Source organism: Heloderma suspectum, chromosome 14 (assembly GCF_057233095.1).
Source record: "Heloderma suspectum isolate Gila_16-S chromosome 14, 16-S_ref, whole genome shotgun sequence".
Lineage (NCBI taxonomy): Eukaryota > Metazoa > Chordata > Lepidosauria > Squamata > Helodermatidae > Heloderma > Heloderma suspectum.
Window position 1 is genome coordinate 23,761,118 of NC_139471.1, and position 14,194 is coordinate 23,775,311.

General features: G+C 51.1%; 1 protein-coding gene across 1 annotated transcript; it reads left to right on the forward strand.

Moving 5' to 3' along the window:
- SAPCD2 (suppressor APC domain containing 2) lies at positions 1–10,066 on the forward strand. The gene is made up of 6 exons (XM_084820780.1): positions 1–481; positions 1,444–1,592; positions 7,715–7,861; positions 9,246–9,347; positions 9,695–9,817; positions 9,938–10,066. The coding sequence occupies exons 1-6, from the start codon at positions 1–3 to the stop codon at positions 10,064–10,066; spliced, it is 1,131 nt and encodes a 376-aa protein (XP_084676906.1).
- Positions 10,067–14,194: the final 4,128 nt, after the last annotated feature.

The following is a 14,194-nucleotide window of genomic DNA, read 5'->3' on the forward strand; positions in this document are numbered from 1 at the left end:
ATGGCGCCGCCGCCGCCGCCGCCACCCGGAGGCGCCGCGGGGCTGCCGCGGGCGTTCCTGCAAAGCCTGCGGACGCTCTTCGACATCCTGGACGACCGCCGGCGCGGGTCGGTGCACCTGCGGGAGATCGAGTCCCGCTGGCGGCTGCAGCCCGACGGCGAGGAGCGCGAGCTGCCCCGCGGCGTCCTGGACGGGCTGCGCCGCGCCGCGCCGCCCAGCGGCTACCTCACCTTCGAGAGGTTCGTGCTGGGCCTGCGAGCCGCGCTCCTCACCCCGGAGGGCGGCGGCGGCGGCGGCAGCCCGGCCGCCCCCGCCGGCGGAGCCCCGGCGGCGCGCCCCGGCGGCCCCGCCGCGCCCCGCAGAGGGGCGGGCGAAGCCCCCGCTGCCGAGGGCGCGTCGGGCAGGGGCGGCGGCGGCGCTCCCCGGAGCCTGGAGAAGTTCGCCGGCCGGCCGGCCGAGCAGCTGCAGTGCCAGAGAGCGGGTGAGCGGCGGGCGCGGGCGGCGGCGAGGGCGGCCTGCGCTCTGGACGCCCCGGGGGCTCGGGGCCCGCGACGCGCCCTCTTCGTTCGCGTGCACGGGCGTCTCCCCTGCAGAGGGGGCCTCTGGCCATAAGCAGAGTGCCTCTCTCTCACCACTGAGTAAGCGCCCTAGCAGAACAATCCGAATCGAGCTTACTCGGAGGCAAGTAGTCACACCCCTGAGTACAGCCGTACCGGTTCGGAAATATGCAGGCGTAGACAGAAAAGGTCCTGCGACTCCCAGCGTCCCACAGCCTTTTTTTCCTGCCTAAACATGCATAGGACTGCACCCTCCGCTAGTCGGTGTGCTTGGAATGGCAGTCGAAGCCCCCTCCCCATACCTTTGGAATTAAGCCCAAGGTTGTCAGCCCCCGCACCTTCTTATAGACGTTCCCCACTGGATGGGGGCAGAGGGGCTGGCGTAACTGATCGCCTCTGGGAGCGCTCATCTCAACCAGGGGTGGGCAGAAGGTGGATCTCTAGATCTTTCGGCCTTCGACTCCCAGAAGCCCCTGCCAGGGTGACCAATAGCCAGGGATGCTGGGCATTGGAAGTCCAGCACTTCTAGAGAGCTACCTCCTACCCACCCCTGATCTGAACAACCCAGTTTTGGCAATCCGTGGGGTGGAGGGGGGTTCCATGTAAACACACCTCATGGAACCTTAACTGGAATTGGTTAAGTAGGGTCTAGCTGCTTGTTTACGTCCTTCAACCTCCATGTGCTCCGTAACCAAAGGCAGATGCTAAAAGAAGTGACTGAGTTGCTTAGTTTAGGAGTTACCTTGGGAACAGTTTGAGGGAGGAACTAGAAACCGTGGATCCTTGTGGATTCCTTTTCCCTGGGGAGCATTCCCAAGATCACTTTAATAATCTGATAGCTTTCTCTTCAACACTGCTCACAATCCTAGCCTCTCTTATTCGCTAGCAGCAGAAGCCGGTGGGATACGGAAGCTGGAGGGCCTGACGCAGAAGGAGAGCAGCTCTAAGGTGGTGGCGGTGGAAGCTCGGAAGCAGCTGAGAGGCCGCGGCGAACACAGGAGACACACCATCACCAACGGTGTGGACTACGCCATGGTAAGAGAGCCCCCTGTGTGAGGTTTTTGGGCACCAGCCATGGGGGCTAAACATCTAAGTCTTGCCCCGCTGTGGCGTCATGGTGTACATGACAGCTGAGATCCAAAGGGACGACCTGCAGGTACCCTTTCCTGGGGCAGGCGCTTGATCCATTTAGCCCAGTGCAGTCTACTCTAGTGATCGGTAGATGTCAGGCTTGTGAGACTTACTCCCCACCCCACTAGAACCATGAGATCCTCTTTAGTTTTTTCCTGGAACCCCAAGATCCATCTGCTGGAGCCTGGTGCGAAAGACGTACACTTAGAATGAAAGAATTCAGAATGGAGTTGACTTGAATGGAGTTCACAGTCCATCCACACAGCTGGTTATCCCAAGCTTTCTTCATTTCAGCAATTTAATTTATGGCAATGGGGAGGGAGTATTTTTTGTTGCTATTAAATAATTGGGCGTCGAAGTTGGAAGGGATGTCAGTCTGCCTTGAGTGCCATTTTTTGGTAGAAAGGCAGCGTACAAATTAAATATGTATCTGGATAGTGTCTAACGTGTGCCATAGAATCGTACAGTTGGAGGATCCTCAGATCATCTAGTCCAGCCCCGTGCTCAGTGCCAGTTCTGCACTGCAGGGTGCAGCTACAGCATCCCTGACAGGTGGCTGTCTAGCGTCTGCTTAAATACCTCCAGCGAAGGAGAGCCCACCACTGGGGAACAGCTCTCCCTGTCAGGACGGTTCTCCTAATGTTAAAGCTGAAATCTGCCTTCCCTGCAATTTCCATCTGTTGGTTTTAGTCCTGCCCTCTGGAGCAACAGTAGACGAATCTGCTCCATGTTCCACATGATGGCTCTTCAAATATTTGAAGACCACTATCATGTCTTCCTTTAACCTTCCCATCTCCAGGCTGAACGTTCCCAGTTCTTTCAACCATTCCTCACAGGACTTGGTTTCCAGACCCTTCGCCTTTCTAGTTGCTCTTCTCAGGATGTGTTTCAGCTTGTCAGTGTCCTTCTTGAAATTGGGCACCCAGAACTGGACACAGGACTCCAAATGCAGCCTGACTAATGCAGAACAGTGGAACTATTTTTTCCCACAATCTGGACCCTCTGCTTCTGTTGACGCAACCTGAGGCTGTATCGGCGTTTGGTACTCCCTCTGCCAAAGCCAAGTGGCTGTCTGATGAAGCTTTACAAGTAGCTGATGAAAGAAGGGAAGAGAAAAGCAAGGGAGAAAGGGGAAGATATATCCAACTGAATGCAGACTTCCAGAGAATAGCAAGGAGAGACAAGAAGGCCTTCTTAAATGAACAATGCAAGGAAATGGAGGAAAACAACAGAATGGGAAAGACATGCGATCTCTTCAAGAAAATCGGAGATCTCAACGTTTTGTGCAAAGACGGGCATGATAAAGGACAAAGAAGGCAGGGACCTAACAGAAGCAGATGAGATTAAGAAGAGGTGGAAAGAATACACAGAAGAACTATTCAGGAAAGATCTGAATGTCCCTGATAGCCATGGTAGCGCGGTCACTGACCTTGAGCCGGACATCCTCGAGAGTGAAGTCAAGTGGGCCTTAGGAAGCATTACTAACAACAAAGCTAGCAGAGATGACAGTATTCCAGCTGAGCTATTTAAAATCCTAAAAGATGATGCTGTTAAAGCACTGCACTCAATATGCCAACAAATTTGGAACACTCAACAGTGGCCGCAAGACTGGAAAAGGTCAGTTTACATCCCAATTCCAAAGAAGGGCAACGCCAAAGAGTGTTCAAACTACCATACAATTGTGCTCATTTCACATGCCAGCAAGGTGATGCTCAAAATCCTACAAGCTAGGCTTCAGCAGTATGCGAACCGAGAACTACTGGAAGTACAAGCGGGGTTCCAAAGAGGCAGAGGAACTAGAGATCAAATCGCCAACTTTCGCTGGATCATGGAGAAAGCAAGAGAATTCCAGAAAAACCTCTATTTCTGCTTCATCGACTACGCTAAAGCCTTTGATTGTGTGGATCACAACAAACTGTGGCAAATTCTTAAAGTGATGGGAGTACCAGACCACCTTACCTGTCTCCTGAGAAACCTGTACGAGGGTCAAGAAGCAACAGTAAGAACCAGACATGGAACAACCGAGTGGTTCAAAATTGGGAAAGGAGTACGACAAGGCTGTATATTGTCGCCCTGCTTATTTAACTTATATGCAGAGTACATCATGAGAAACGCCGGGTTGGATGAATCACAGGTCGGAATTAAGATTGCTGGGAGAATTATCAACAACCTCCGATATGCAGATGATACCACCCTAATGGCAGAAAGCGAAGAGGATCTAAAGAGCCTCTTGTTGAGGGTGAAAGCGGAGAGTGCAAAAGCTGGTTTGAAACTCAACATTAAGAAAACGAAGATCATGGCATCTGTCCCCATCACTTCCTGGCATAGAAAAGGGGAAGAAATGGAAGCAGTGACAGATTTTACTTTCTTGGGCTCCAAGATCACCGCAGACGGTGACTGTAGCCATGAAATTCAAAGACGCTTGCTCCTTGGGAGGAAAGCTATGGCCAACCTAGACAGCATAGTAAGAAGCAGAGACATCACCTTGCCGACAAAGGTCCATCTAATCAAAGCTATGGTTTTCTCAGTAGTAATGTATGGCTGTGAGAGCTGGACTATAAGGAAGGCTGAGCGCCGAAGAATTGATGCTTTCGAACTGTGGTGCTGGAGAAGACTCTTACGAGTCCCCTGGACTGCAAGGAGGTCAAATCAGTCCATCCTAAAGGAAATCAACCCTGAGTGCTCATTGGAAGGACAGATACTGAAGCTGAAGCTCAACTATTTTGGCCACCTAATGCGAAGAGAAAACTCCCTGGAAAAGACCCTGATGCTGGGAAAGACTGAAGGCAAAAGGAGAAGGGGACGGCAGAGGATGAGATGGCTAGATAGCATCACCGATGCAATGAATATGGACTTGAGCACCCTCCGGGAGAGAGCGCAGGACAGGAAGGCCTGGCGTGCTCTGGTCCATGGGGTCACAAAGAGTCGGACACGACTGAACGACTTAACAAGAACTCCCTCTGCCCAGCGAACCTTGACCCGTTTGCTGGACTGAAGCTGGGATTTGGGGCCTGCAAAGCATCTGCTCTACCACAGGCCTGTGTGGTTTTTGGACTTGGTTCATGCATGTGCTGTAGCTGTGCTTTGGTCCTCATTTAGGCCACGTCCAGTGGGAGTTCTTGCTTTTTAGGGTACTTTTTTTTGTACCTTGTCTTTCAATCTTCTAGGAAGAACCTGACAGCAGCTTTCCAAATTTAAAAAGCAAATACGAAGCCATTGAAAAATAACCATCAAAATCGGCAAACAACACAAAGAGGACCAATCAGGGTGAGGAACCTCAGTTCTGAGGGGCTAAATCTGGCCCTCCAGCGTTCCCATACGGCCCCACCCCCTTTCCCCCAACCATCAATCATTTGGTGGTTCCCAGCTTTCGTGCAGTTTTTACCCCACTCCAAAAGGTCGAAGTGCCTCTCCCAAGGCTTCATTACTGCCAGTAAGAGCTTGAAGCTACAATGTGCTGGTATTTGGCCCCGCCCGCTTTGCCTTCAGCCCCACCCACTGTGGGAATGCGGCCCCCAAGAGCTGCTCAAACTCAATTCGGCCCTCAGGAGGAAAGACGTTCGACACCCCGATAGATCAAATGGCCAAAACATCAATTTCAAAGTAAACACAAGCCATTGGATCACAGAGGAGCCCTCCTTCTGGCTTCGTGGATGCGCTGGGCCCATTGTCAACAAGGGCATCCTGCGTGACAACCTCAGAACTATGGAACTCCCTTCCACTGGAGATTTGCCAACCTCTCTGCTTGTTTCTCTCTAAGGTCTTGTTCTGGGTAGGCTTTTTAGCAGGCTAGGATTAAGCTGGAACTGATCTTAATACTAGTATTTTATATCCACTAGCTAGTTGTGGATATAGTTGTGTGTGTTCTTTGAAAAGGAGTGTTATTGACACACATTATAGCAATGAGAAGGGCTGATTGTTTTTTTAAAAAAAATAAAATTCCAGCCCTCTTTGCCCTAGAATCAGTGCTTCCCCACTACCCCCAAACCATCCTGCCTTGAATACATCTCTCCCCCAGTTGGTGCATTTCTGCTTGCTCTTGGCTAACAGCACGCTTACTCGCTCATCCCTCACTGATCCGGATTGATTGGCCTGGCATGGTCCCTCATGGCTTCTTGCAGCTGGGGTGAGGGTTTTTTTAATTGCTTGGGTGGCCAGTTCTTCCTTCCACCCCGCTGCAGCTCCTACTTATCTCTTCTCCTGAACCTCCTCCGCCCCCCCCAGATCTTCGATCAGCTGCAGACAAGATGTCCCCCCACCCCCATGTGTGGGGAAACTGCTAGCTTCAGGGATGCTCCTGGTAGTCTCTTCCTCTTCCAGTCGCCGTGGGAACCAGTCTGGCCTGGCCAGGGGGAGCCCGAGGCGGTCATTCTGTTGTGGGTGACCGACTGAGGTGGATGGGGGTCCTTGCAGCATACAGCACCTTCTTTGTGCCACTGGCCAGCAGCCTCCAAAGCCCCAAATCGCTGGATTTTTTCCTGTGGGTAGGTCCTTCTCGCGTTGCAGTAAAACATGCTCTTTGGGTTGCTGCTTTCCATTGTTTTGAATCATTTCTGGATTGTGGGGGGTGAGGGAGGCAAGAGCAAGAGGCAGTTCTGGGTAGAGGAAAATCGGAAGCTGTATTATGCCCTCTGAGATTGTGTACTAGGGCTTGAGCAGAGAGGACTCTTTCCATCTCGTGCTACCGGACCCTTTTAAACTGGAGATGCTGGGGTTGAACCTGCAGGCAAGGTGGGTGCTCCACTGCTAAACTATGGCCCCTTCCAAAGAAACTGCAGGGGTGGATCTCTCAAAAGGGGGGCTGCTAGATAGAAATGTGTCTGCGTGTACGTAGGCGCCAGTTCTCTGTGGAAATGGCGTGCTGCGATGTGGTCCACAGAGCTTCCTGAAAACCTCCGCTTTCCGTTCATATGTTTTTAATCAAGCTTAGAGCTGTCATGGGTGTGCAATGCTTGGGACAGGAGCGTTGAACCTCTGAGAGCCCCAGGGCTGGATTCAATTTTGGAAAAGCTCGGGGGGGGGGCTGCAATGGGGGGTGGGGGAAGATGGATAAAAGCCAGGAACCCAACAAACAATAGGGGGAGGGATCAGGGGAAGGGGGTGTGGCCATTTGGGGAATCCTGGAGGGCTGGATTTGGCCCCAAGGTGGGCCAGCTTTGGTTAATGTGTAGGAGGTTTCCCACCCCTGGCTTAGGAAATGCAATAAAGCAAACACCTAGGTCTTAAAAGCTATTAGTCATGAGTGCTGTACAGAACCTCCATGTTCACAGACTGGATACCAGTTGCTTAGAGGGCAAGTGGTGGAGGGATTGCCTCCATGCCCAGCTCGTGGCCTTCCCATTGCGCCATCTGGCCAGCCGCTGTGGGCATCAGGCATGGGACTCGATGGACTTTCTCTTCTTAGAAAAGCAAATTTTGCCAGGTGTCATTTTCCTTGCTCTGCCCACACTGTGACAGGACCAGCTCCCCTGGGTGAAATTCCCTCTTCTGTTCAATCATGAACATAGCAGCTCCGTCCAGTTTTGCCTATGGCAAGTAGGGGCAGGAATTCTTGCCATACTGGGAGACTTCCTCTGAGATCCTAAATAAGGGGAAGGCAGGCTGCAGCTAACTGTCTGGTCAGGGAAAGGCACTTTGAGCATGCTCAGAGGTACACTTTCCCAGGGCTGTTACGTTTGACGGAAGCCTAGCTGAGGCTTGGCTCAACTTGAGTTCTTAGAGCACAGTTGGAAGCCACATGTACAGGACTGGAGGTCATGCATAGCGCAGAAGCACCCCACCCAAGACCCCGTGTCTTTTTGTAGGAGACGTTTCTGATTGAAACGTTGGGCGTAAGGTAAGCATGGCTCTTGTCATGTGTTCACATTTTCATTTCCTGTGAAATGGTCTGGGAGAAGAGGTGGGGGGGGAAATTGGCCGTCCCCTTCAATATGCAAACGGAATGATCTTGCCCACCACTCTTCCTGTGGCATGACTTTGGGTGGGCAGGAGTGCACTGAAGGTGCATGGGCTTTGTGTCTCGACAGCTGAAGCAAATGAAAGAGCTGGAAAAGGAGAAGGATTTCTTGCTGCAGGGGCTGGAGCTGGTGGAGCGGGCCCGGGACTGGTACCACCAGCAAATCCATGCCCTCCAAGAGCACCAGAAGCAACTGGGCAAAAGCAAAGTTCACACTGTGAGTCGCTTTGAGTCCATCTTTGATTGAGAAAGGCAGGTGATCAAGATTTATTGTTGTTAAGTATGCCCTGTAACAAAATGTTGCAGTATGGAGTTTGCCTCTTTAGTGTTGCAGCCAGCCAAGGATACTCCAAAGGTACTTCTAGGATACTCCATCCCTTTCCCACCTTGGGTTTTCTCTCCCTCCCACAGCAGTCAGCAATAAGTCCTCATTGGGCTCGGGGGGAGGGGGGTCCTCTTGTTACAAGACTGTGAGGGGGGATGAATTTTCCTCCTGGTGGACTCCTTCACAAGGGTTCCCCAGAAAAAGAATTCCTGATAGAGTGCCACCAGTGAGGATAAATCCTTTCCGAAAGCCCAGAAAATGAGAACTTAACAAAACCCCTCTTTCAAAATTCTAAAAACATGAGCAGTGGGTTTGTAACCAAGCTGTCTTTCATGTGGGCAAGAGTTTAGTGAGGAATCTCTTTTAAAACAACACAGCAGCACTAATGTCCAAATATTAAAAGGAGTTTATTGAATAGAGCAGTGGTAGGGAGGCAAAAAACACACATTCACAGAATTCCAAATAAAATCAATGGAGTCAGTCTAACTGATATGTATTAACATGTTTCCTACTTGAGTAGGGTCTTGGGCTTCAGAACATATGCAGAGTTCTTTGCAGAGAGGATGGTCTGAGAGAGAGCATGTTGGCGGCCTCCAGTTAGATGATGTGTGGAAAACCCCAGCAGGTGTGAGCTAACCCTTTTATGGGGATCTCAGCTCAGTAAAAGCCAACCCATTTTGTCATTTGGTCCAATAATGCAAAAGCCTACATTTTTGATGTCACAGGTATAGCCAGCAAATCAGAAAATTACCTAGTGGCTGGACCCACCCTCTTAATGACTGTCAACTTACACCTCAAAAGCTTAAGCTGGTTGGAACCTGTCAGCCTATTCTAAAAAATAGCTTAAGGTTTGGGTTGTATTTTTGAAAACAAAAAAAGTGAGATAAAGCTATTCATCTGCCCACTGACCAGATGCAGTAGGGGCCGGTGCTGAGCTATATGAGAAGTAGACATTTGTCATACTTAGGGATGTATGAGAATTTTGTTTCTGTTCAGAAATCATGCGAATATGTCCTGTCTGCAAACAGGAACACACTTCTTAGGAAATGTTCAGAATTCCTTGAACTTGCATTCAAAAGTGCGTATTTCTGCAAATGCACACTTCTGAAAATGTGCATGGGCACAGTTGCACAGGTACTCCCAAAATTCAAATTTCCATGCTTTAGCCTATGGGGGGAAATGTGCAATTCCTACGGGACTGTAACATACCTGGTTGCTCAATTGTATTGTTGCTCAATCGTATTATTCCCCCACTGCCTTGCTTTTCCTTCCCCAGGACTTGCTCGGAGAGGGAAGTCTGAGTCAGCTCAACCTTCTCCTACCCAAACTGCAGGAACTGAATCACTGCCTCTGTGAGCTGTTGTCTCTCTTGGCGAAGGTGAGAACTGCACCATGGGTAAAGTGGGGAGGTGGATGGGAATACCTTTGGGTAGTCAGACTTCCAGTGGTGGGAAGTGGACAAGAAATGGAGGGAAGCCAGTCAGGATCTAATGCCAAATCAGAGGGGTTTGAAGTAGACCAGTAAGAGATTTCAGTAAGCAGTACTCAGCTCTTCCAAGCCTCTCATTGTACCCAGAAGTACTAGAGACCTGACATTTTAAAACAAAACCCAATAGGAAAGCTAGGATTTCCAGGACATGCCATCCTGTCCCAATTTCTGTGACTGCGTGCTGCAGTGGTGGAGGACACACCGCCCTGGAGTAAGCTAGTTTCCTTTCTCTCCAGCCTCTGAACCCGTGTGCTGCAGTCACAAACGGCCCTGCCTGCACTGTCTCAGCCTCCCCTCCTCTGGCCGGGCCGCAGCAGACCGTCCATATGTTGAAGGAGCAGAACTGGCTTCTGACCAAGGTAAGCGAGCAGCCAGGGACAGCGCTTTGTGTCCCTCCAAGCTCACCTGTTTCCACGGGACATGGCTGGGGTTTCCAGCTGTGTGGCGGCGTGAATGCAGCCCCTGTCTTTGCTCTGCAGGAGGTGACGGACAAAAGCGAGCGGATCGCCCAGCTGGAGCAGGAGAAGTCGGCCCTGATCAAACAGCTGTTTGAAGCTCGCGCCCGGAGCAACCACGAAAGCAACCCGCTGGATTCCACCTTCATCTAGTCCCTTGGCCACGCGCTGGGGCAGGAGGCATGTGGGTGCTGTGGATGTCCTCCAGCCGTGGCTGTGAGCTCCTTGCAGGTTCGACCAAGGTGGTGATACATGCCCTGCTCTCTTCCCAGCCTGCGGCCCTGTACAGTCATAGATCCCTTTACTGTTGACAAAGGCCTGAAGCTGCAACGATGGGTCTAAGCGCCTTTTTTCTGCCCGTTGGGAAAGGAGCGTTGGAGCGCAGGCCTGCGTTGCTCCAGTCAGCCAGCTCCTCGATCCGGTTTTGGTTTAGCTGGTGCTTTCCTAAGAAAATGCGGTGGGGGAGGTCTTGTTTTTTACTCCCTGCCTTTTGATGCCGCCCTACTGAGTGTGGATGTGGAACGTGTCCTCCATGCCAACACTCCAAACTGGGCAACCCTCAAGAGGAAGCTCCTGTTCTGCTATTTCCACAAGTCTGTTCTTTGTCATGAGAAGGGAGCTTACAGTACTTCTCTCAAGAATGTTTGTCACTTGCCAAAAAAACACTCCGAATTTTGGGAGCGGCCCACGCTTCACATTGAACCCCAGTAGCTGTTCCAGGCATAAGGCAGAAGCCTTGAAATGGACATCTCTCCTCTTGATCAAATATTGTGAATGGCTTTTTTTTCCTCTGTAGCCAGAGAGTGCATCTGAGCATCTGCAGAGTGCTCTTTAGTCAGTACTCCTTTACTTCAACTGGGCTTCAGGCTGACTTGAACTTTCTCCCCCACTCTGCACACCCCTGGTTTGGGCTGTTGTCCTAAGGAGAGCCCTGCTGCGTCCGGTTCAAGGCCCACCTAACAGCCCCTCTTAGACTGGTCCCCCTTTCAAGTGAGAGTGGCAGGCACTTCCAAGCCAATGTGGCTGTCTCCAGGGCATAGGCAGAAGAAGCTTACCTGTGAAGGATAAGATCTTGCAGTCTCAAGAACAGCATGGCCACGGGGCAGCATCAAGCCCACGATACAAGCTTCTCCGCATACAGAGGATCACAGAATCATAGAATAGTAGGGTTGGAAGGAGCCTATAAGACCATCGAGTCCAACCCCCATCAAGTCCAAGAGGAGGAAAACGTGGGGTGCAAAAAACTTCAGCATTCCCCTGGTGAGAACATCTTAATCGTCACCCCATGGCTGGGGAACCAGCGGCCCTTTGGATGTGGCTGGACTACAGCTCCAATCATCCCTAGCCATGCTAGCTGGGGATGATTGCAGTTGTAGTCCAGCCACAGCTGGAGTGGGGCAGGTTGGAGAAGGCTGCTGTTTACACAGCTGTCATCCTCCATTTCAGTCCCTGTTGCCAGCAAGGGGCTGCTGGGGAAGCCACCTTTAACATGCTGGTTTCTGGCACTTTTCTGACAGTACACACGGGCTCCAGCCAGGGCTTCTCATAGCGCAATGCCAAATATTCATCCTGAAGGGGTGTTGAGGCACCCCCGGATTCCCTGCTGCAGCTAAGCCTGATCTAACCACAGAGCTCCCTGCCCTAGTGGGCGTATGGGATTTTTAAAAAAACCCTTAAAACACAGTCTGTTTCAAACCAGGCCTGCCACGAGAGGCAGGAGGGATTTGTCCTACAAAAGCATTCTCCATAGTTTGGTGGTTTCCTGGCTTTTGTGCAGCTCCCCCCCCCCCCCCCAGCTCTATTCCAAAAGACTGAAATGCCTCTCCTAAGTCCGAGTTGCTACCAGTGGGCTTGGCTTTAAGCTAAAATAGGCTGGTATTTTTTTGTATTTGGCCTTTGGCCCCACCCGCCCTGGAATGCGGCCCCTGAGAGCTTCTCCAAGAATTCAGCCCTCGGGCTGAAAGGTTCAACGCCCGTGTGCTAGACCCTGTGACCAGATAGGTAGCTGGGTGGCTGGTTCAAAACGGTGTATAAAATTCAGCCTGCCTCCCTCCCTGTCACTCTTGTGACACCTCCTGGCTGCCCGTCTTCAAAAGCTTCCAACAGCACAAGTTTCTTTTTCCTCTCTGTCCTGTTTTCATGCTTTTCTTCTTCAACTCGGTTTCTTTGGCTCTCTGCCTCCTCCCCACATCCCCCCCCCTTGGTTAGCTGCTTCTCAGCCCGACAGTCTTAGCAGCCTTTTCCGTTTCCTACCCATTCTGTTTCCTTTCCAATCCTGCCGCCTCCTTGCCTGTTCCCCAACCCTTCCTTGTGTGAAGGCTGTCAGTTTTTTCAGCCTGCCAAAAGGACCATTTAGCTGCATGTCTATTGCTGACTGTTTGACACTGTTTGAGTTAGTGTTTGCAACCATTCTGTGACATCACAGGGTGTCTCCGCATGGCAGAGGTGGGGGCTCAAAGATGACTACCAGTGGGTGGCTCTGTGTGTGTGTGTGTGTGTGTGTGTGTGTATATATATATATATATATATATATATAATATTTTCCCCCTAGTGTGATGAGACGGCTGCTTCCGTCACTATACTTTCCACTGATTCTGGGCCACAGTCAGTGGTGGGGTCACTATTTCACTTGGCTATGCAGAGGGGCCACCTTGGCTATCTTGCGGGTGGCAACCAGGCAGTGGGACTGGCCAGAAGAGGCCCTTAGCAATCTACATGCAGAGGAAGCGGGGAGATCCAGATGGCAGTGGCTGGTTAGGAGGAAGGCTTCAAGAATCGTGGACTTGGAAAGGACCCCAGATTGCTCCCAGTCCAGCCTCTTGCTCTGTGGAGGCTCTGCTCCTCAGGGGGCTCCTGCGGCATCTCTTGGACTGCAAAGGGCTGTTTCCCTTTGCGTCCACCACAGAGGCAGGCTCCAGCATGGATGGCTGCACTCCAGACGAAAGTGGGGGGCTGGGAGATGGACCTGACCTGCCGGGTGGGAGGGAGGGGCAACCTCAAAGGCTACGAGGTTTTGTTGCTCTGTTATTAATAACAACCAGAGGCAGCGCGGTGAAGTCTCTGGGCTGTCCGGGCTCCGGACTGTTCTGGGGAGACACATGGGGCAGGTCATTCAATCTAGAGCTCCTCCCCTCCCTAGGATAGTCATGTCACCTGGCTGGCATGCAACATCTGTGTGTGTGTGTGCACGCACGCACGCGTGCGCACACACACATGCATTTAAAATATTCAGGCATGGGACTGAGTATATGCGGCCAGAGGGCTGAGGATCCCCTCCCCGCCCCTTTCCAGTTATGTGTTTGGTACAAGATCTCGCGTTGCCGTGCATCTCGGAGTTGTTTTGCCGTAGGATGTCCAGCAAAGAGCCATTCGTGTACCTGAATGCTAATGTGCTATATCGATACCTCTCCTTTTTCCGGCTGCTACGGGTATTTTGGTCCTGCCAAACACGTTTACATCTCAACTCTTGTATGTAGCATTTTTAACTGTTGTCTGAGATTGTCTTTTTATATTTGTAATCATGTTTGTAATGTGGAGGATTTTCTCCCCCCAATCCCTGCAAATAAAAGCTGAAACAAGCCTAAATGCAGCAGCAGCATCGTTATTAGTCTTGTGTTGTTAAGTTTTTTTATTTTACTTTGCTTGTATATGTTGCGGTCTGCATGTGTTTTTATTACTTTATGTAGTGCCATCTATATACATGGTGCTTTCCATAGAATGGAAGGACAGCTCTCTGCCCCAAGGGGCTTACAATCTACAAATAGACACAAGGGAGCAAGAGATCTGTTTTGGACCCTGAGTTCCTGGCTATGATCTTTGATGTTGCCCTCAATTGGACAACAAGTTTCTCCAGAAAGCTCTTGTTTCCAGCCACAAGGGGGAGGCCCAGTTCCAAGGAGCAGGAGTAATGTTTTACGCTAAGGTAACGCGAGGACATTGGCTGTTGGCTACAGCTAGTTTAATGGATTAATGAGAGAGCTTAAAGTTTTTAGAAACTTTGAGTCTACAATCCTATGCATGCCTATGGGGAAGTAAATTCCATTGAATTCAGTGGGGCCTACCTCTGAGTAGACACGTCTAGGATTGTGACCCTGATGAGGCAGTGTTTTTTATTTTTTAAATGGTTACTTATTTGGCTTGGCCTCATCGGACAAAGCTGGTTGGAGAGGAAAACGGGTACGAGAGCCCTTTGCTAAGAAGGTACATTGGATCGTGCAGGTGGCATGGCTGTTCCCTTCGGGGGGGGGGGGGGGTCTGCCAGCAGGAGTGACGGCTTGCACA